Source organism: Scophthalmus maximus, chromosome 11 (genome assembly GCF_022379125.1).
Source record: "Scophthalmus maximus strain ysfricsl-2021 chromosome 11, ASM2237912v1, whole genome shotgun sequence".
Taxonomy (NCBI): Eukaryota; Metazoa; Chordata; class Actinopteri; order Pleuronectiformes; family Scophthalmidae; genus Scophthalmus; species Scophthalmus maximus.
In genome coordinates, this window is record NC_061525.1 from 23,355,335 (window position 1) to 23,376,351 (window position 21,017).

Below are 21,017 nucleotides of genomic sequence, written 5' to 3' on the forward strand. Positions count from 1 at the left end.
TCGAGAATTGTGTTCAGTCTTGTTTCTTTCAATATAGGCGAAATTCAAAGATTAAATCTTTCGCGATCGTTGGTGACTTTATATTTTTCCGGACTAGATTTCTGTAACGCCCTCAGGCTTCCCTGCGTCACCTTCAGTGGGTTCCAAATGGTCGGATTATAATCGCTGCAAGAAAACGGGACCATGTTATGGACACGCATTTACAGGTATGGCAAAAAATAAAAACGTATCACTAAAGTTTTTACGTTATAACATGATACTGATCCGTTCAAACTTTCATCCTCAATCTAGGACTATCCGTTCTCCTTCCGCACTCAGTTTCATGTTGTAATGATACGTTTTCACGTTAAGAAGTGAAAGTTTTTGTGAAATAACCGAAAAGGTTTCACATTCGTGAAATTATTATTATTTTTATTTTTTTGCCGTGGCAACACTGATTCTGGCCTCACTGCATTTATTATTATGAATATGTTATGTTACATTTCCTATTTTATATTTGGATGAGCAATATACACAACATCATGTCTATGGAGTGACGGGAAGTTAACAAGACTAAAAGATCCATACGGCCCTGTGAGATTATAATTTACCAGCATATACAATAGTTGGAAATTGGAGAGACAACTTGTTATTCTCAGATCCGGCAGAAGAAAGTTCACATTAGTTATTACTAAATCAAAAAATGTACACACTGGTGATTTAAAGATCTCAGAATCATGCTCTCCTCTATATGACAATCAGTTTTGATTCAGCTTTCGTCTAAGGTGCATTTTCCACTCTATCACACAAGGATTATTGTATTTACCAGTTTCTGACCTCTAAATACGTCTCTGGTCAACATTCAAATGGTATTTGTGAGTCAAAAAAAATATTAAATTCATGTGGCGTTCCATTATACCTCAGAAGTTGGAGCTCGAAAAAATCCGTGTGGTGAATTTCCTCCGACCTACCGAGTCAAAAATTCCAACTTGGAGGGGCGTTCCAGTTTCAAATTCCGAGTTCCAAGAATATAATGGAACGATAACCCTGACTTCCAAATTCTGAGGTATAATGGAATGCAGCGTTATCAGGCTTGTGACTGTATAATATGAAAGTATTGCAGTACACCTCGGCCTTTCATACGACTTTATGGCTGAGCAGTAGATAAAAATCAATCATAATCTTTAACAGCAGAAGGTTGTTGTCTTGAGTTGAGTGAGAAATATGTAGATAGTCTTTGACCTGTTGCCAAATTAAGATAATCTGGTATTTCGTCTGAAAGTCATCCGAACTAAAGTGTTGTGTTGACAGTCTGAGGACGGACCGACCGACCAGCCGCTGACATCCCCAGAGCATGGCCGCAAGCCCGGGCTAAAAATAGACGATTGCAAGCCGAGATGTTGGTGTGTGTTCTGCTGATGGATGACGCCGCGAGCAGGGAGGCAAAACAAATATCACAAGAGAAGCGTTTATAGTGACTACAACTCTGAGGAATGGGAGCCACCCCCATCGCGCGATTAGAAGCAGTGATAAATCACCACAAATAGTATCACACCGTGATTGTACTTTCTTTAAGATGGAGCACTTTAATCTTCCACTTAAACCGACCTAATCTTCCCTGCTGCCTTTTTAATCTTCCCTTTATTTTAGGACCCGGATATTCCGCCAGCCTCACCAGCAGATGATGAGAAACAGAAGCGCGGACAGGAAGTGAAGGAGGATGTGACATTAGTTATCACAGGCAGCTGAGGGGAGGCGATTGTTTCTACATGAAGGATAATGTATGTAGTTGAAGCATTTACAGCAGTACATATTTGTACTGTACATCACATGCAGCCAAGATCAAACTGATCACTGTGTATCCATGTCTTTCAATGGCTATGAGGACACATTTAGTGTGAGGACATTTTGGCCAGTCCTACTTTAAGACTTAAAGCTACAGTGTGTAATATTTAGAATAACTTATTCACAGAAATTGAATATATTGTCCATAACATAATAATATGTGTTCATATATGTATAATCAACTGTGAATGAGTTAAATATCGTAACATGAGGTGAACCCGACCTCCGTGTGAGTCTCCATGTTTCTACGTCGTGTTGAATACGGTTGTTGAACTAGATGGTCCAGAATATGTCGCTTTTGCATTGAATTTTCAGACGCTGCCGGAAAAACGGAAATGGAATCAGCGGTGCGCCACCTGTCAGTTGGTGGCGCTGTCAAGTGTCCCCTGTCAGTTGCTCAGTTGGTTGAAGTTTGCAACTTTATGTTATAAAATGAATATATATATATATAAATAATAAGTGCTAAAATATGTTAAAGATATATTTAGCTGTGATGGTAAGGTCCAGTTAAGAGGTTAGGGATGTGTGTCACTCCTCTCACCTCTGATGGAGCTCCCTCCGTTGTCCCCAGGTATCCATGACAACGTGATTGATGTGGCTGTCGTCTTGGTAACGGTGAGGCGTGGCTGGTCGGGAGGAACTGTGGATGTGTGAGAGAAAATGTTCACTCTCCACCTTTAGCATGAAGAGTTTTGTACCACAGTGGAATCTTCTTGCCAGAAAATATGAGCAATGGCAGCTTTAAGAATATTATAAAATAGTCTTGTTTAGGGTTCCGACTACTTGCCTTGGACCTGCAGGTTAAGCGTGATCTCGTCCGACCCCCAGTTGTTGCTGGCCACACAGCTGTAGTTGCCAGAATCCTCGGCTTTCACTGTGCGGATGATGAAGCTGCCGTTGCCGTGGACGCTGCGACGACCGTCCACCAAGACGGGGGTCGGAGTCCCATTAGTGCTGAAGAGGGGGGGGGAAAGAATAGGAGTTTAGACATTTCTGTTCATGGTATCCCTGTCAGTACATGATCTGTTGTTTGACTTACTTTCCCTTCAGCCACTTGATGGTAGGGGGAGGGTCTACGACAGCCTTGCATGGTAAAACAATGTCTTTCATCCAGGGAGTTGTCACCGTGCCGTTGAAGGTCAGGATCCTGGCTGGAGCTGAACACAAAACAAACAAAACAAACAGCTTCATGAGATTCTATTAAAGAAATTGTTTATAATTATTTATTTTATTGAAATGATGATAAACTGAATAAAGTGAATGTAAAATCTATGAAAGTAGGTATGTTAGCCAAGATGATGATTTTACCTTTGACCAGAGGCTCCACTGTGATCTTCTCACTGTTGTTGCCGTGGCCGGCAGCGGTCACCGCCACCACCCAGATGCTGTACTGTCTGTTCCGTGCCAAGTTGGGGATCCTGTAGAAATACGCATCTGGAGACGCCTCGAACTCGCTCATCACCTGCAAAAAAGCGGAGAGAGGGAAAAGATTAATGTATCACTGTGTCGCAGCTTTGTTTCTGAAATGCGTCTGCGTTGACCCGTCACAAACATATGTTACATACATTTGTTTTTATATATATTGTATATGTTTTAAGGTGTGTTGTGTGAAGCTTTCTGCTGTTACACCAGAATTTCCTATCTACCAACCTACCTTCCTAGCTAGCTAGCTATCTACCTACCTACTTACTTACCTACCTACCTCCCTACCTACCTCCCTACCTACCTACTTACCTACCTCCCTACCTACATACCTCTCTACCTATCTACCTACCTACCTAGCTACCTACTTACCTACCTAGCTATCTACCTACCTACCTAGCTACCTACCTAGCTACCTACTTACCTACCTAGCTACCTACCTACCTACCCATCTACCTAGCTTCCTACCTACCTACCTAGCTTCCTACCTAGCTTCTTATCTACCTACCTAGCTTCCTACTTACCTACCTCCTACCTACCTACCTACCCATCTACCTACCTAGCTACCTACCTAGCTACCTACCTACTTATCTAGCTTCCTACCTAGCTTCCTACCTAGCTACGTACCTAGCTTCTTACCTACCTACCTAGCTTCATACCTACCTACCTTCCTACCTAGCTACCAAGCTACCTAGCTTCCTACCTACCTACCAACCTACCTAACTACCTACCCACCTACCTACCTACCTACCTACCCACCTAGCTACTTACCTACCTACCTACTTACCTACCTACCCTTCCTAGCTACCTACCTACCTAACTACCTACCCACCTAGCTACCTACTTACCTACCTACCTTCCCACCTAGCTACCTACCTACCTACTTACCTACCTACCTACCTACCCACCTAGCTACCTACTTACCTACCTACCTTCCCACCTAGCTACCTACCTACCTACTTACCTACCTACTCACCTAGCTACTTACCTACCTACTTACCTACCTACCCTTCCTAGCTACCTACCTAGCTAACTATCTATCTATACAGATGGTTTAATTCAAAGCGTCATGCAGAAACATGGGTGCACATATTTTCAGCATATGTACCATTGTATCATGTTTTTAATATTATAGTTATTAAGGATCTCATGGTACACAAATGCTAATACCATGGGATGCAGGTTAGAGCAGAAGACGATGTATTTCCTGATGATGCCGTTGAGTTTGAGCGGCGGCAGCCAGGACACAAACACCACCGAGCTGCTGGAGGCCGCAGCCTTCACGCCCGCAGGAGGACCGGGGACTGAGGACGGAGAGGAAAAACACAGGGTTCACAGTTTTCCTCCTGTTCCATTCCTAAACTGTACTAAAAAATATGATATCTCATGATGTTTTTGCCGTACCATCCTCCTTTGTGCGCACGTAGATCTGCTCACTGCGGACGCCGTCCCCGGCGTTGGTGAAGGCCAGGACCTGGATGCTGTAGTTGGTGTACTTCTCCAGCCCGTCCAGCTCCAGAGATGGCTGACTGGTGGTCACGTTCCTGATCTCTCCAAGCTCTGGCACAAAGACATGGGGAAACGTTAATATCATAAAATGATTCACACTGGAGTGTAAATACCAACAACACTTCATCCAGCATTGTAAAGGTATGTCAAGACATTTTCCCTGTGATGAGAAATAAAATTATACAACAGAAAATCGATTAAAACATATATATACATATATAGAGAGTTATCCTCTGCATAACAATATGTATCAGTCCTATAAGACGGGTTTTATTGCTTCTGCTTTTCCTTTTTGCTCAGATTTTGTTTTGTTCTCCTCTCCTCCATCCCTCTTCTGTCTACACCCCGTCACTCAGAGCTGAGGCAACGGGCCCCGGCTCCAGTTATTACATTGTGAATTATTGATGGCGACCAGCAGCCACTGCAGGTTGGAAGCAAGATGTAGATTCAAGAGAGAAAACACACAGGAGCCACGTCATATGCTCTTTGTTTACCTGTCAACATTCATGCCACCTCACTTGGCTCACATTATGTATGTTCATTATCAAATTACCTATTTAAATCAGCTGATACATTTCTGAGTGATACTGCAACAGTACCTGAAATAAGCTATTTGAAGAGCAGATCATTTGCATTTGAAAATCATGTTGTCTACGTCTTATAAACCTCAAATCCGAAGGGTTAAATATACAATACAAGGACATATGTCTTATTGTGAATAGACACACACATATGGCTGCAACTAACGATACTTTTCATAATCGATTAATCTGTCCAATATTTTCTCGATTAATGGATTAGTTGCTGGTCCATAAAATGTCATAAAATGGGGAAAAATTAAGATTGAGTTTGCCAAAACCACCAAGATGATGTTTTGTTTTGTCCACACACCAAAGATATTCAGTTAACTGTCACAGAGGAGCAAAGAAACCAGAAAATATTCACATTTAAGCAGCTGAAATTAGAGAATTATCACCTTTTTTTCCATAAAAACTACTTGAATTAATTAAAAAAATGATTAATCGATTATTAAAATAGTTGGCGATTAATTTAGCAGCAGCCCCACACACACACACACACACACACACACACACACACACACATACAAACACACACAAACACACCCAGAACAGTGCTTGAATTATTCATATTTCTCCACCACTGCAATACCACAGCCTCCCCTAGTGAAAGAACCATATCAATAAGCAAAGAGAACATTACAATCATTTAATCATATCAGTGTTTGAATGTGTGTATGTGTGTGTGTGTGTGTGTGTGTTACTACCTCCGTCAGGCAGGTTGGCCCAGTAGATGACTCTGTAGCCCTGCAGGTTCCCATTCAGAGCCTCTCTGGCCAGCGGCATCCAGGACAGTGAGATGACCTCCGGAGACTTGGCCACAGCCAGGACGTTCTCAGGAGGCCGGGACGGGACTGACAGAGGCAGGAGGGGGAGATGGGAAGATTAATGGAGTACAAGCAAACCGTCGAGCAGACAACCCACAACCCGAAAAGCACATATTAAAATTAAGATGAAGTAAAATAATTAAATGTCATTTTATGTCAATGGTTATTTGTCACTAGATAATGTAATAAGAGTTGAATTTGGTTGACAAATTTTTACAACACATATTTTTTGATAAAGAATAAAGTAGGGCTTAGGCACGATAATATAAAGCAGGTATTCATGTGATGTAGTTCAAAAAATGTCCAGTAGGTGGAAGCCTTCTCACAAAATAACTGATGGAGTCACGTCTGGTTCGAAATTCAGTAAATCTGTTCATTATAAAAAAATGACACTACATATAGTTAAAAAATAATAAATATTAAATAAAAATTAAGTAATAAAATTACTCAAGCTCGAAGAAATGGATCGAAGTGTCACATATATATATATATATATATATATATATATATATATACTGTTCATGTATACTGTGACAATAACAGTGTCAGTGTCATATATTTCCCTGCTCACCATCCTCCAGCGTCTTGGTGACGACCTGCTGTGAGGACGGCCCGGTGCCGGCCCGGTTGGCGGCCTGCACCACCACGCTGTACTGGGTGAACTTCTTCAGGTTGTCCAGCACGATGCTCTCCGTGGTGTCGCCCGTCGTGTCCAGGCTGATGATGGTGAACTGGTGGCTGCCGCCGGGGCTGTACTCCCGGTAGCCCACCTGGTAGCCGCGGATCACGCCGTTCTGCAGGTGCTTCTGCGGGGGCTGCCGGGAAAAACGAGAGGGCGGTTGATGAACGCATGAGGTTGTGACATCATCACCAGGTCTGTTTATCTGCCTTATTAGGGCCTGAGCTCCACTGACAATGTCTTATTATTCAGCAAATAAATGGCTAATTTGAGGCACTAAACGTGCTCCGACCTACCAGAGAATATGCACACGCATCAGAAGCGGTGAAAATTGTTATACTTTAGTGGTCTTGGGCATGGGGCGTGTCAAAATGACTCGATAGAGTACCCTTACCACATTTCTAACTGCTTTCAAATTTGAATGCAGATGAACGAAACTTGATAGGCACGTTTATCATGTCAAGATCTACAAAAAAGCCCTGGTGGCCATCACCTCGGACCAACAGAGAGTCGAGCATTTCGATTTTAGTGTGCAAATATGCAACATTTTCGCACGTCGTACTTTAACGAACTCCTCCAGCAGACTTCACACCAGCAACTTCAAATTTGGTGTGTGTCAAAAAAGTTATTAAAATCTTGTTATCATTCTTTTTTTTCCTTTCCAATCTTAGAGTTAAGTGTCTTGCCCAGGGAGACATCAGCATGCGGACTAGGGGGAAGTTGGCATCGAACCGCCGACCTTCTGGTTGGTGGACGACTCTATGTCCTGAACCACAGCCAATGCCTGTTATCGTACACATATGTGGTCGCTATGTTACACATAAAACCATGAAACAAACACAAATAAACGGCAAAATTCGATATTATGATACCAAATGTTTGTTTTTTTTGTTTTTTTTTTACAGTTTTTACCAAACTGGCATCTTATAAAAAATAATATAACATGACATGTGTCTGCACCTTCCAGGAGACTTTGATGCTCTGCGGGGAGGTGGGCTCCAGGGTGACATCTTGTGGAGGACCGTCGGGAGCTGTGAATGAAGCCCATCATTCAACATTACTGCATCATGTGTGTGTGTTTAAACTGGAGAGTTGTGTCTTATCTACTTCAATTCCACTAGATGGTGCTGTTGAGCCGAGGATGAGTCCTCTTTCATGCTCCTGCTCATTTCTTGCACTTTGCAGTTTCTACCTCAACAATAAGAAGAAACTTGTAAGAGATAAGATAAGATAAAACAACAACGGAAGAGGAAGAAAAAATATAACTGAATATGGCCAAATTTACAAAGAATAAAAAAGATATCATATCAAGATTCATATAAATAACATGAGAAATGATTGATTTAATCTGAAGTTTATGATTTTATTTTAGGGAATCTGGTAAAATGGGACACGTCAATGTGCGGTTATGCCTGTGGTCATTTTGAGCAATAGAAGAAAAGTAAAGATCAAAATCAAGAGTGAACCGGTCTATTTCCCCCCGGATATAAAAAAAAAGAAGAAGATTTAAAACGGCCATTCAAATAATTCAGTTGCAAGAGGAGTCAACAGGTTTGAGGACCAGGAGGAAATGGACAATTTATGACTCGGTCAAACAATCAATGCTCCATCGAGCAAAGTTTAAGTGTTAAGAATAAATTGTGATGGTGATGTTCTAATCTTTTATAATCTATAAAAGCTATTGGGAGACAGTGGATTTACCTGCTTCGTCGGTGGTGATGGTGAGCTCGTTGCTCGGGTTGCTGTTGCCGATGATGTTCTTGGCGACCATGCGGATGTTGTAGGTGGACGACGGGTGGAGGTCGATGATCGTGGCCTGGTTGAGCTGCGGCGACACGTCTTTGGTCACCTGGGCCGAAAGCCAAGACGCTGGAGAGAGACGGAGAGAGGTTGGATAGATCCTTCTTGTTCACTCTGTAGCCGCATCTCAATATTCTATTTTCTATAAATAAATGAACTTGTTGCTATGAACCCGTTACAATCCGCCTCCTCGTTACAATCTTTTAAATCTGCTCTTAAAACATTTCTGTTCGACAGGAAAACCATTCAACAATCTACCATTTTTATCTATTTGTTGATATGTTCCTATGATGTTAATGGATTTTACTCTCCCATTCACTTTCACAGTCCTTTCATTTTATTTTATTTTATACATATTTTTGTTTTCTTCTTCTATTTTAATCTTTAATTTGAATATTGTTATACATTTAGTGTCTTCCTTTATTGTCCTGCGAAGCACTTTGAATTACCTCAGCGTATTCAGATTCAGAATACTTTATTAATCCCAAAGGGGAAATTCATTTTAACAGTCTATCACATCCATGTAAATAAATGAAAATAAATAAAATAAAAAGATGCATAACTAACAACAGCAATCTAACATCAGCATCAACACCAACACCATCAACAAGCAAGTATGAAAAAGTTGCCTGGTGCTCCTCGACCGCGCGTCTGTACCTGATTTGTTCTTGCACTCGATGTCGTATCCCGTGATGGGGCTGTTGCCGTCGAAACCCATGGTCCAGCGGAGAGCGATGGTTCGATCCCTCACCTCCCGGATCTCCACCTCCGGGGGGTCGGGCGGTTCTGATGTGAGAGACAGACACAGAGAGAGAGATGGAGTCCTGAAATAGAACTGCAGAGCAGACCAGACAGACGTATCGGTTTCACTCTGTCTCTGATTTCCCCTGTGAGAGATTATGGATAAGACAAGACGACAGAGAGCAGCCACCACTGGGTCGCAATTAAATTAGTACTTGGTGAAAACTTTCCTTCCGAATTTTGTCCAGTTCTTAAAGTCGCCCTCCACTCAATGTATCTGGTGTTTTCACATTCCTCTCCTGGAGGAGAAGATTTCTGTTTGACCTTTCTGCAATTTGAAATTCCAACGAATCCTGTTCAAGCTAGATTTGGTACGACACAAATACAGAAAACCAATCGCTGTCCAATATGCAAATGTAAAAAGTGAATCATGAGAGGACGGCAGGTGTGTCAGCAGACAGTTAGCGTTAGCATTAGCATCCACTAGAGGACGGCAGGTGTGTAAGCAGACAGTTAGCGTTAGCATTAGCAACCACTAGAGGACGGCAGGTGTGTAAGCAGACAGTTAGCGTTAGCATTAGCATCCACGAGAGGACGGTAGGTGTGTAAGCAGACAGTTACCTTTACCATTAGCAGTTAGCATCCACGAGGGAACGGCAGGTGTGTCAGCAGACAGTTAGCGTTAGCATTAGCATCCACTAGAGGACGGCAGGTGTGTAAGCAGACAGTTAGCGGTAGCATTAGCAGCTAGCATCCACGAGAGGTCGATAGGTGTGTAAGCAGACGGTTAGCGGTAGCATTAGCAGTTCGCATCCACGAGGGAACGGCAGGTGTGTCAGCAGACAGTTAGCGTTAGCATTAGAAGTTGGTGAAGGTTTTATTTCTGAATCTCTCCGATGTTGCCTCTAACCATCTTGTTGATCACATTCTTCCACCGGTCAAACTAGCGCGAGCAGCTGTGGTGGGCGGGGCCTGTGTTATTTGCATATCATCAATATTCACAGTCTCAGAATTCCTCAGTGAGGGAGAGAGAGTGGACTGTTTCCAGCCTCATTTCAGAGGGGAAACAATGTTTAACAAAATATTAGACATGGCAGATTATTTTTATAAACTGTAACATATTGTGTCTTAACAGGAGCTGCGGCCGAGTCCGAGGTGTGTGTGTGTGTCTATGTGTGTGTGTGTGTGAGACCTTACCTTGCACCGTCAGCTGTATGATGCCTCGGTCCTCGCCGAAGGAGTTGATGGCGTGACAGGAGAAGAACCCCGAGTCCTCACGAACTGTCGGCATAATCTGCAGAGACACGCGACACATGCGGAGCTTTCAGGTGGACGTGCAGAGAGTCAAAAGACCACCTCGCAACTGTTATAGGTCAGTGGATTACACCACTGACTTTAGTACAGTAAGCGTAGAGTTCGATTCCGGGTGAGGATAAAAATTCCAGTTTGGGCCCTCTCATATGAGACCGATTGATGCAAGTCGCTTTGAACAAAAGTCAGCAAAATGAAATTCTAGGTTTCATCCCAAGGGATTTTTTCAGTTTGCTCAGCTTTGATTTCCATCCTTTACTAAGAGATGAAGCAGAACGAGAGAAACCTCCGTCCTAAACCATGTGGGACACTTAACTACTCAATTAATCTCCAGGCACATTTATATATATATTCACATGTTCAGCGCTCGTTCACGCTGAGTTCTAATCAGCATTAAATTGGACTGGAAGGTCCTAGCTCTTTAATGTTTCATGCTCCACTTGAAGATTTTGTGAATTTGTGAAGATTTCTTTTCCCTCTGCCCCCATTCGTTCCCCAAACTCTTCCTCTCTGCTCTCTGTCATCTGTCTGACTAGATACAAACCACAGAGGGCGTTTGATTTACAGTGTAAAAAAGACGAGAGAAGTGAGGGACCCACCACCAGCGTGGAGACGACTTCGTCGGCCACCTCCTTGACGGTGACCACGTAGCGGCTGGTCTCGGGGTTGATGATGCGCTCCTCCTTCTCCCAGCGCACCATGATGGGCTTCTCTCCGTGAGCGATGCAGCTCATCTTCTTCTCCTCGCCCTGCGTGGCCAGGGTGGTGTTGGGGTACGAGGTGATCATGGCGGGGACTGGAGGGAAGAGGATGGACAGTCACATGAGTTGAAATAGATGGTTTTAAAATCCTTTTTATGAAGCACATGCTGTCGAAGAGCATTTTTAAGTGTGTAGCTCTTCCACCGAGCTCCATTTGAACAATGAAAGCTTTTAAAATGCCACGCGTGCCATAAGATAGGATAAGACTTTATTAATCCCACTTGTTTCAGCAGCAGCATCAGGAAAAGATGTAGAAATATCGCAAATATAGCAAAAATATACAATAAACTATAGAAGGGAAAAGGACTTGAAAAAAAAGCTATATACATTTAGACAAAGTGTAAGTAGTAAATGAATATGCATATTTGTATGTATGTGTTGGACAAGATATAGGATGTATTTCACAGGATAACTTCTGCAGTTGTGGTAGATATAGACGACTATGAAAAGTATATACACACATATATGCTGTACATATATACATCTATACACACACATATATATATACACACACACACACATATAAATATATATGTACAATGTATTTGTATTGTAAATCTCCTACTCCCTAACATCGATATCGGCTCCCAACAATCCATATCTGTGGCGCTGTAGTTTCCAGCAGCAGCTGCAGTATCTGTTACCTGTACAGTATCTACAGTAAACACACTGTAGTGAACAACTGTGTCACTGTAAATGACAGTAACTTCTGATACGTGTGGCAGACACTGTACCAGAGCTGCAGTTTGTGTGTGTGTGTGTGTGAGTCACTGTCTGTACACTCCTGAATAATGTGTGTGCGTGGATGTATTTTACTCAAGAGTGCATATGTATGAAACGTGTGTGTGTGTGTGTGTGTGTGTGTGTGTGTGTCTGGGAGAGCTAAGTGGGCGAGCACAGAGAGCAGAGAAGACTTGTGCTCATGACACATCTCAGCCACACTACACGACGGAGGAGAGCGAGCGAGCATGTTCCCCTGCAGCGCAAACTATGATCCCTCTCTCTCTCTCTCTCTCTCTCTCTCTCTCTCTCTCTCTCTCTCACTCCATCTCCCTCCTCGGGTTCCCACCAGGACAGTGATGATTTAATGATGAGAGAGAGACCACTTTGATTATTCATACGCATGGCCGAGCTGTCGTGTCACACACACGCACACACACACACACACACACATATAAAGGACAACACACACGAATTGCAAATTCAGAAATATAAAAACTAACGGCAAAAAAACACACACAAATAAGCATAAACACATAATCATGGTTTTAGAAATACACACACACTTGCAGAGTTGGGGGGGGGTTAAACGGTATTCGTGGATGACTTTAAAATAATTTGTTGTGGCTCGTCTGGCACTCGAAGCGGCGGGAAGGTTAAACAATCACTGGTCGATCACTGACAATTAAAGTCGAGTGTCTGAAATTAGAACGAGTCGTTTCATTTACTGTACGTTCAGTCTCACCTGTCCTTTATTCATTTTTTTAATTTTTCAGTATTCATTATTTCACTGGCACATAGAGTAGATAGATGTGGTTACATTGCATGTACAACAAATAGTTCATAATAATAATAAATTCCATTTATAGAGCACTTTTCATTGCTAAAATCAATCTGAAAGTTCAAGCCACAAATGTCAACCTCGTGGTGACGGTAGATTGAGATGATAAGCAGTGTCAGAGGAAAATAATCATCTGGGCATATGTAGTATAGACTGTACGTATAAATGGACGTATAGTCACCGGGTCCGGAGAATGAAGCCCATGGTGAAGTGCCTGAAGCCTGTATTCTCTGGACTCACCATCAGGGGGCGACTATGAGAAAGTGACTCTACTTCTCACTTGATTTATAAAGTTACTTCTTCAATCCATGATGCTCATTTTGTATATTATGGTCCGTTTACGGTCAAATAGACCCTAAAGCAAGGTAGCGTGGCTACAGGGTGATTCACAGATGATACCGTCCAATAGGTGAAGGTGGCGGAGCTCTGTCAGACCACACCCCCAATTCTACGTCTGGTTCCACAAACCAACGTTTGTTTAAAATATCTTGACAACTTGTTGGGATACTGCGTATGTGTCTTGAATATTTAGTTTTTGCTCCTATGCCGGTATATCTGTAATATGCTGACATCATAACACTGCACACACACACACACAACCACACACACACACACACACACACACTCACACACACACACACACACACACACACACACTCACACACTCCTTCGTCACGTCTCAATCTTCTCACTACATCTCCGTCTTGAAAGCAGCCAACACAAAATGAGAAGGAGGAGCTACTTGCATGTGTTTGTGTGCACGTAGGCCAGTGTGTGTGTGTGTGTGTGTGTGTGTGTGTGTGTACGTGCAGAAACCCTCAACCCCCCCCCCCCCCCCCCCCCCACCCGCCTCCCGGCATGATGGAATGTGTCAGACTTGGGACTGCCGACGTTTAAAGCTCATTTCTTATTCACTCGCAGCCCGGCCCTCCCTCGCTCCCTCGCTCCCCACACCATCATCCCCTCTCCCCCCCGCTGCAGGAAATCGCTGATTTATTTTGCATAGCAACTATGAATTTTAAGTGAGTCCTATTAAAAAGAGTCTCCTCAGCCTCTTCCCCTTCTCTAAATGTTATTGCTGCTTAACAGGGGGCTATTTTCCCCGTTTAAGTCGGAGGCCTTGGCGGCGCCAGTAAACACTGTCGACGCTAACGTGTGCGTGTGTGTGTGTGTGTGCGCTCATTGAAAGAAAGAAAAGGAAAGAAAGGGCGCGCACAAGGCCGTGTGTGTGTGTGTGTGTGTGTGTGTGTGTGTGTCCATGCCTCTGTATGAAATCATGTGCGCATGAGAAGATTTGTCATTTATGTTTTTATACATGAGCACATGCTTGTCTTGCGTATGTGTGTGTACAGTGTGTTCTTGTATATGAATATACATATATGAATAAGCAGAGGTTTCAATCTGCATGTGACCTTGCCGTGTGTGTGTGTGTGTGTGTGTGTGTGTGTGTGTGTGACTGCAGTATCCACAATGTTTCTATGATGGTCACTGGTCTCGGTTGTGCCTCGGTGGCCCGAGCTGAGGCGAGCCTACTCTCCTCCTCCTCCTGCTCCTCTTCCTCCCTGCTCCTCTTCCTCCTCTTCCTCTTCCTTGTCCTCCTCCTCCTCCTCCTCCTCCTCTTCTTCTTCCTCCTCCTCCTCCTCTTAGTCTTTTCCTCTCCTTCCTCCTCCTCTTCCTCTTCCTCCCACTCCTCCTCCTCCTCCTCCTCCTCCTCCTCTTCCTCCTCTTCTTCCTCCTCCTTCTCTTCCTCTTCTTACTCCTCCTCCTCCTCCTCCTCTTCCTCTTCTTCTTCCTCCTCCTCCTCCTCTTAGTCTTTTCCTCTCCTTCCTCCTCCTCTTCCTCTTCCTCCCCCTCCTCCTCCTCCTCCTCCTCCTCCTCCTCCTCTTCCTCCTCTTCTTCCTCCTCCTTCTCTTCCTCTTCTTCCTCCTCCTCCTCCTCCTCCGCTTCCTCTTCTCCTTCCTCCTCCTCCTCCTCCTCCTCCTCCCCTTCCTCTTCTCCTTCCTCCTCCTCCTCCTCTTCCTCCTCCTCCCCTTCCTCTTCTCCTTCCTCCTCCTCCTCCTCCCCTTCCTCTTCTCCTTCCTCCTCCTCCTCCTCCTCATCTAATCTCTATGCGTCCACCGTGCAGCACGAGCGAAGGCCCCGGGCTAAACCTATTCTTTTTGATAGCCCATAATTGCTCGGTTGATGTATATTTTTTAATATCCAGTGATATTACAGGGGCCTTGGCAATAAAACACGGGAGCGCGGGTAGAGAGGAGAGAGTGTGAGTAGGAAGAAGAGGGGGAGACGAGGGAGGAGAGAGGGAACAAAGAGAGGGAGGTATGGAGGGATGGATGAATATGGGACAAGAAGAAAGACAAAGAGGTCTAACGGTCTGTCAGGGGTCTTCAGGGGGGAAACGCTGTGAGCTGTGATTGGACACCTGCGTCTCTGAGGGTTTCATTCTCTCTCTGTCATGTTGTAGGATATTTCATGGACTCAGCAAATAAGTGATCGATCGGCAAAATAATCAGCAAACTAATCGTCGTAAGTTGCACAGCCGCCGAGTTATGCCTGGACGTACAGATAAGACCGTTTACCGTGTATTGTAGCATGTAGCAAGGGAACATTGCTCTGTAATATGTCATACATTAAAAAGATTTGGTGCTTTTATCATACACGCGAAACTGTTCTCTCATGTCACGTTAACACTGTGATATTGAAACAGTAACGCATGCATTGGAAAACACGGACGAAGAGCGCAGACTAATGTACAACGATTAAAGAAGATGATGTATTACTTTAATATGCCTCTGGGATTAAACAATTCAAAGAGATTTTTAAAAAAAACAGCGTATGCTTTGTTATGGCAGAGGACACACACACACACACACGCGCACACACACACACACACACACACACGCGCACACACACACACACACACACACACGCGCGCACACACACACACACACACACACACACACACACACACACACACACACACACACAGACAGAGCTGCCAGCGTCTGAACAAGGCCCGGGGTATAAAATAAATAAAACAAATAATATGTGTTATTTATGGTTTTTAATCTTTCTCTCGTCGCTGGAAACAAACGAAGAAGAAAAAAGAAAAGAAAAGAAAAGCAGAGCAACGTGCCGACTGCTCTTCTTCCCTCGAGCCACTTCCACGGCCTCTAATTGAAGTATTGACGGATTTAAATGAGGCAGAAACGCACTCAAGAGTTCCAGCGTCGCGCAACACACACACACACACACACGCACACGCACACACACGCACGCGCAAGCATAATGCATATAATACACCACGCACAGATACACACATTAAAAGTGATCAAATATAGCTACAGTATTATGATAACAACAATGAAGAGAAATGTGTCGTCATACACAAACACACAGTGGTTGTGTGTGTGTGTGTGTGTGTGTGTGTGTGTGTGTGTCAGAGTTTTTTCCGAGCCACTCATGCGAGTAAGTACACGTTTGCAGGAAGCATCTTGACAGTTCAGGCTTTAAAGGCCATGAAACGTTGTATATGTGTTGACTGAGCGACGAGCAGGCGACTGTGATTGGCCGAGCAGCCAGTGGCAGTGACCATCACCCCTGCACGTTCATCAACCATGCGTTGGCAAATTGAGAAAAACACAAACCCACAATGCTTTGAGGCGAAATGTCTTTGTGGCGTACCTCCTGTCACCAGTAGAGGCGCTAATCTAGGACCTCTGGTCGCATTAGAGCACAATCGACATACAGTAGTTTGTCGTATGAAGCCCGGAGTCAGTGTGGATACACAACACAAAAGTAACTGACGAGCAATGAACTAGTTATCGATTGTCAACCATTCATTTGGATAAAAACTAAGTCAAAATTCATTTTCACACAAGAAAAATGTGAACGTACATCTTAAGGGGCAGAACACGTGTAGGGATATAAATATCAGAAGCTGTAAATAATGTCGCCGTTACGGTTCATATTAATGAAACTACTCGTCGCGAGCAGTGAGTTCTACATTATTCAGGACTGAAGATGAATCTGAATTTCTCTTTGATTGGTCCAGAGTTCAACATGAAGCTGAAGCACGAGCACAGTGTCTCTCTCTCTCTCTCTCTCTCTCTCTCTGAAGACCAATGAAACTATTATACATAATATAAATATGATAAGAGAAACACATGCACACACACACTGTGTCGGGAGGAGAGAGAGACGGGGCGTCTGATTGGATTATGGATCTAACTTGTTTACGCTCGGCCGTCTCTTTGACTCACGTCGACGTGATGGAGTCCGGCGGACGACGCAGATCGCGGACAAACACAGTTCCAATTTACTACCCACATGTTTCACGAGATGTACGTGCGGTTCCATGAGCTCCATACTGAGTCGAGTCTGCTGCCACAGTGTTTTGTTCTGTGCCTCGGTAGAAGATGGAGGCAGGAGAGAGGTTTCCGTGCGGCCACAGGTCAACCTGCTGCATAGCAACCGGCCGCCGCGGTCGGTGGACCGACCTATGAGAGCACAGAGAGGCTGCAGCGGCTGATGGCCGCTCTCGTTCACCGCAGGGACAGATGAATATCCACGACATGTCGGCTGATATTAATGGTAGAAGGAGACTTTTATGTATTTTGGTTGTGGCAGCTTCTCTTCAGAGAAGTGGGTTGGGTGAGAAACTTCTCCGATAAGACTCATATTAATAGAGACAGACCGATATGGATTGTTGGGGCCGATGGTGATATTAGAGAGTACAATATATATATATTATTATTATTTTTATCTGTCAATGATTCCTAAGATTCTTTATTACAAAGAAATGTAATTGAAGCTTGACATTTTAGTTTAACCATAATCCTTATCATGAATAACTATGAAAGAAAACAAAACAAAAATACAACCAAATATATAATACTTGAATTTTGAAAATAAAAATACTTTATAGTAAAATGTTTTTTCTGCATTGATTATTCTGTACAATATACGATTTCAAATCAGTAAACATAAGTGCTGATGAAGATATACGTCTGTATATGTTATCGGTCGGGCTCTAATATTACATGTTGCTGCCGTATAACTCAATTCATCTCCTTATTGATGCAACAATGACTCTGGTTACTGTGTTGATGTCAGAATGAAAACAGCCCTATCAGATCAAGTAGAAGTACAATGTACACTCGTGTAAAAATACACGCGACTCCAAGTGCACTCACACGCTTTTCATATTTAAATTCTACTGCACAGTTTGAGAACAGTAGCGCAGGAAACTCAGCCCCACTTGTGGTAAATGAGGAGCCCCCCTGACCTCTACAGGGGAGCTACATGCTAACGCTAATGGAGGCAGGACACCTGCGGTCAGCGGAGGGCGTTTTCACACTGGACAGTCCGGAGCGGCAACATTTCTGCCGTAGGGAAAATCCCTTTCCAATGGAGGGGAACCAGAACGAATTGAAAATGAGCTCCCAGAATTCCTCTGGGTCCCAGGCTACGCTGCACCGACACACACACACACACACACACACACATTAAAACACACACCGATCACCGGTGACGCCCAGCAGCCGCAGGCCCTTACTTTTGACGGTGAGGTACATGGACTTGCTGACGTCCGCTCCCACGTCGTTGCTGACCTTGCACAGGTAGAAGCCGCTGTCGTCCTCCAGCACGTGTTTGATCAGCAGCGAGCCGTTGATCAGCAGCTGCACACGGGAGCCGCTGTTCAGCAGGATGGGCTGGAACTGTGGCACGCCGGCACCTGGGGCCGGCGGGAGGGAAGAGAGCGGGACACATATTTAAAATCATGAGAAAAAAATGAAGATTTGGATATAATACAAAACTTTTTTTATACAGTCCATAAAGTATAGACAGAAATAGTCAGGAGGGAAAAATATTTTTCTCATTGAGAAAAAAAATTAACATTTACAGCAACAAAAGCCAATAAGAGCAAACAACAGACAAACAACACGAGAATGGAAAACTAATAATAACTGTTTGAATTCTCCAGGTGAAACAATGCTGATGTTTAAAACTTCTGGCGGCTCGTCTGACCCGCCCCAAACAGAGCGAGAGAAAGTTCAATAAAACATTCAACAACTTATCAAATGAGTGTTTGTGTGCTCACGTGAAATGAACAGGCCAAGTTAGACGGAGCTAGCTAACGAGCTAACATGCTAATGCGCTACTGCTAGTGGCTAATGTGCTAATGCTTGCGAAAAAGCCAAAAACGTTACTTTTTGTTTGTAATTCATTCCATTTAAAAGCTTCATAATAGTTAAAACCAGTTTTTCCAAGATTCGTGTGAATACTAGGGCGAATGTCCAGCGTGAAATAGTTGGCGGATCTTGTTTTGTATAGTTACTGGATTTAAGAGAAATGAGTGACGTATGATGCTACAGTAACAAACAGCATGTACAGTACTTAACAGTAAAGTGTGTGTGTGTGTGTGTGTGTGTGTGTGTGTGCATTCATTCGACCGACGCGTGCGTCCGTGTTTACAGATTTGATGACAAAGCCTGTCAGATTTAGGGAGGATTGGAAACATGTTTCTCAACACCGAGCCCTAAATCCTTAAACCCACCGAACAGCTGCTGAGCGGAGAGGAGCCGAGCGCGGCGGGTCGCTGCTGCCGCTGCTCGTGACGGCGACGCGGTCGGACACGGACTCGTCGCGCTCGCTGCTTAACGAGGCGGCGGCAGATTTTGGCGCAGGAGAAGGAACAACGACGGAGGAGGAGGGCGGGGAGGCCGAGCGCACATAACCCCCTCACCTCCTCCGGCTCTCTGCCTGGTTCAGATATGTAAACTGTAGGTAGACAGGGATTCTTTTTTTGGCATTTGTGTTGTGTTAACGGCCTAAAGACACACGTTGATGTGATCTAAGTCAAGGACGGACTCGTCCCGAGGGCGGCGATTCGTCTGCTTTATCTTCAATTCTCAACGCTGCGATACGACTGAAATCCATCACTCACGCGCGACTGCAACCATTGAACTTGGCCTCCCCGAGACATTCCGCCTCGCTCGCTCGCTGCTGCCGTAATTAATATCTACGTCTTTCAATTAATAGAACAGTGATGTAATCACTCTTATTTCCTCCAGTCGAACGATACGGCAAACTGAATTCCGAGGCCCGAGATCGTGACGAGAACCCCGGTGTTCCACCGCGGCTCATGTAGTATTAAACACGCGTGTGAACCGGGGCCAGGCGTCGCATTAGCTCGTGTTAAAGTTAGCGTGTAGAGATTAGGTCGTTTAGCGAGCTGTGGGTTTTTCCCTTTTAATTAAAACGCAGTCGAGTGGCCGCGGAGAGCGACGGGTCAAGTGGTGACTCTGTTCCTGCTCCCCTGGCTGCGACAGACAGGGGGGGGTCCTCCTTGAATTATGGATTTTGCATATCCAAATAGTGCGAGTCATTATGCTCATGTCAGTTGACCTCTACTCACTGTTCCACATCTCCCAGCGACACTCGTCCGGCTCTGAGCTACTAAAATCATGCCGGACGGTCAATTTATGAACAAACTCTTGCAACAATTGAAACGATAGATGATCGACGCCACCGACTGGACCCTGGTGCTCTGGATGACACCCCCAGGTAACAGGAAGAGGAAATACAGTCGGTTAAAAAAGGTAAAAAATAAAATAAAAAACACACGATCAGACGGCGATCGACTGAACCATGTGTTACGTGAGGCTACACACACACACACACACACACACACACACACACACACACACACACACAGCTCAGCCTGATCTCTCTGTACTGATCACGACTGGTCAGACAGTGCTAATCAAGCATAAGGCCTGCTTCTCTCACATCTACACACACACACACACACACACACACACACACACACAAACACACAATCCCACAAATCCCATCAAAGGGTAAAAAAAAAACACAGCAAAAAAAATCCGATCTGATTCTTTCATTCCTTTGATCATGGGGCTGAACACACACACACACACACACACACACACACTCCTCAGTGGTTGTTGTCCTTCTGTTGGTGAAGCTTTCATCGCT

The 21,017-nt window shown here is 44.2% G+C and overlaps 1 protein-coding gene and 1 long non-coding RNA gene across 6 annotated transcripts in view; one reads left to right on the plus strand and one right to left on the minus strand.

Annotated features, from left to right (window-relative positions):
- dscamb (Down syndrome cell adhesion molecule b) overlaps nucleotides 1–21,017 on the minus strand; it is a 127,616-nt gene that overhangs the window by 14,865 nt on the left and 91,734 nt on the right. For 3 of the 5 annotated variants that reach the window (XM_047335730.1, XM_047335731.1, XM_047335733.1), the window contains exons 11-24: nucleotides 18,571–18,750; nucleotides 11,291–11,487; nucleotides 10,578–10,674; nucleotides 9,297–9,425; nucleotides 8,541–8,708; nucleotides 7,800–7,870; nucleotides 6,732–6,975; nucleotides 6,041–6,187; nucleotides 4,651–4,806; nucleotides 4,411–4,550; nucleotides 3,133–3,286; nucleotides 2,864–2,981; nucleotides 2,612–2,778; nucleotides 2,366–2,464 (exon numbers count right to left, since the gene is read on the minus strand). In XM_047335730.1, the coding sequence (XP_047191686.1) occupies nucleotides 2,366–2,464; nucleotides 2,612–2,778; nucleotides 2,864–2,981; nucleotides 3,133–3,286; nucleotides 4,411–4,550; nucleotides 4,651–4,806; nucleotides 6,041–6,187; nucleotides 6,732–6,975; nucleotides 7,800–7,870; nucleotides 8,541–8,708; nucleotides 9,297–9,425; nucleotides 10,578–10,674; nucleotides 11,291–11,487; nucleotides 18,571–18,750 (2,067 nt within the window). The remainder of the gene's footprint in view (nucleotides 1–2,365; nucleotides 2,465–2,611; nucleotides 2,779–2,863; nucleotides 2,982–3,132; nucleotides 3,287–4,410; nucleotides 4,551–4,650; nucleotides 4,807–6,040; nucleotides 6,188–6,731; nucleotides 6,976–7,799; nucleotides 7,871–8,540; nucleotides 8,709–9,296; nucleotides 9,426–10,577; nucleotides 10,675–11,290; nucleotides 11,488–18,570; nucleotides 18,751–21,017) is intronic. The other 2 variants (XM_035623309.2, XM_047335732.1) reach the window with 1 other exon arrangement.
- Nucleotides 8,550–12,902, plus strand: LOC118299496. Its single transcript, XR_004789872.2, has 3 exons — nucleotides 8,550–8,728; nucleotides 10,516–10,752; nucleotides 11,228–12,902. It is a non-coding gene; the product is annotated as an uncharacterized LOC118299496 (long non-coding RNA).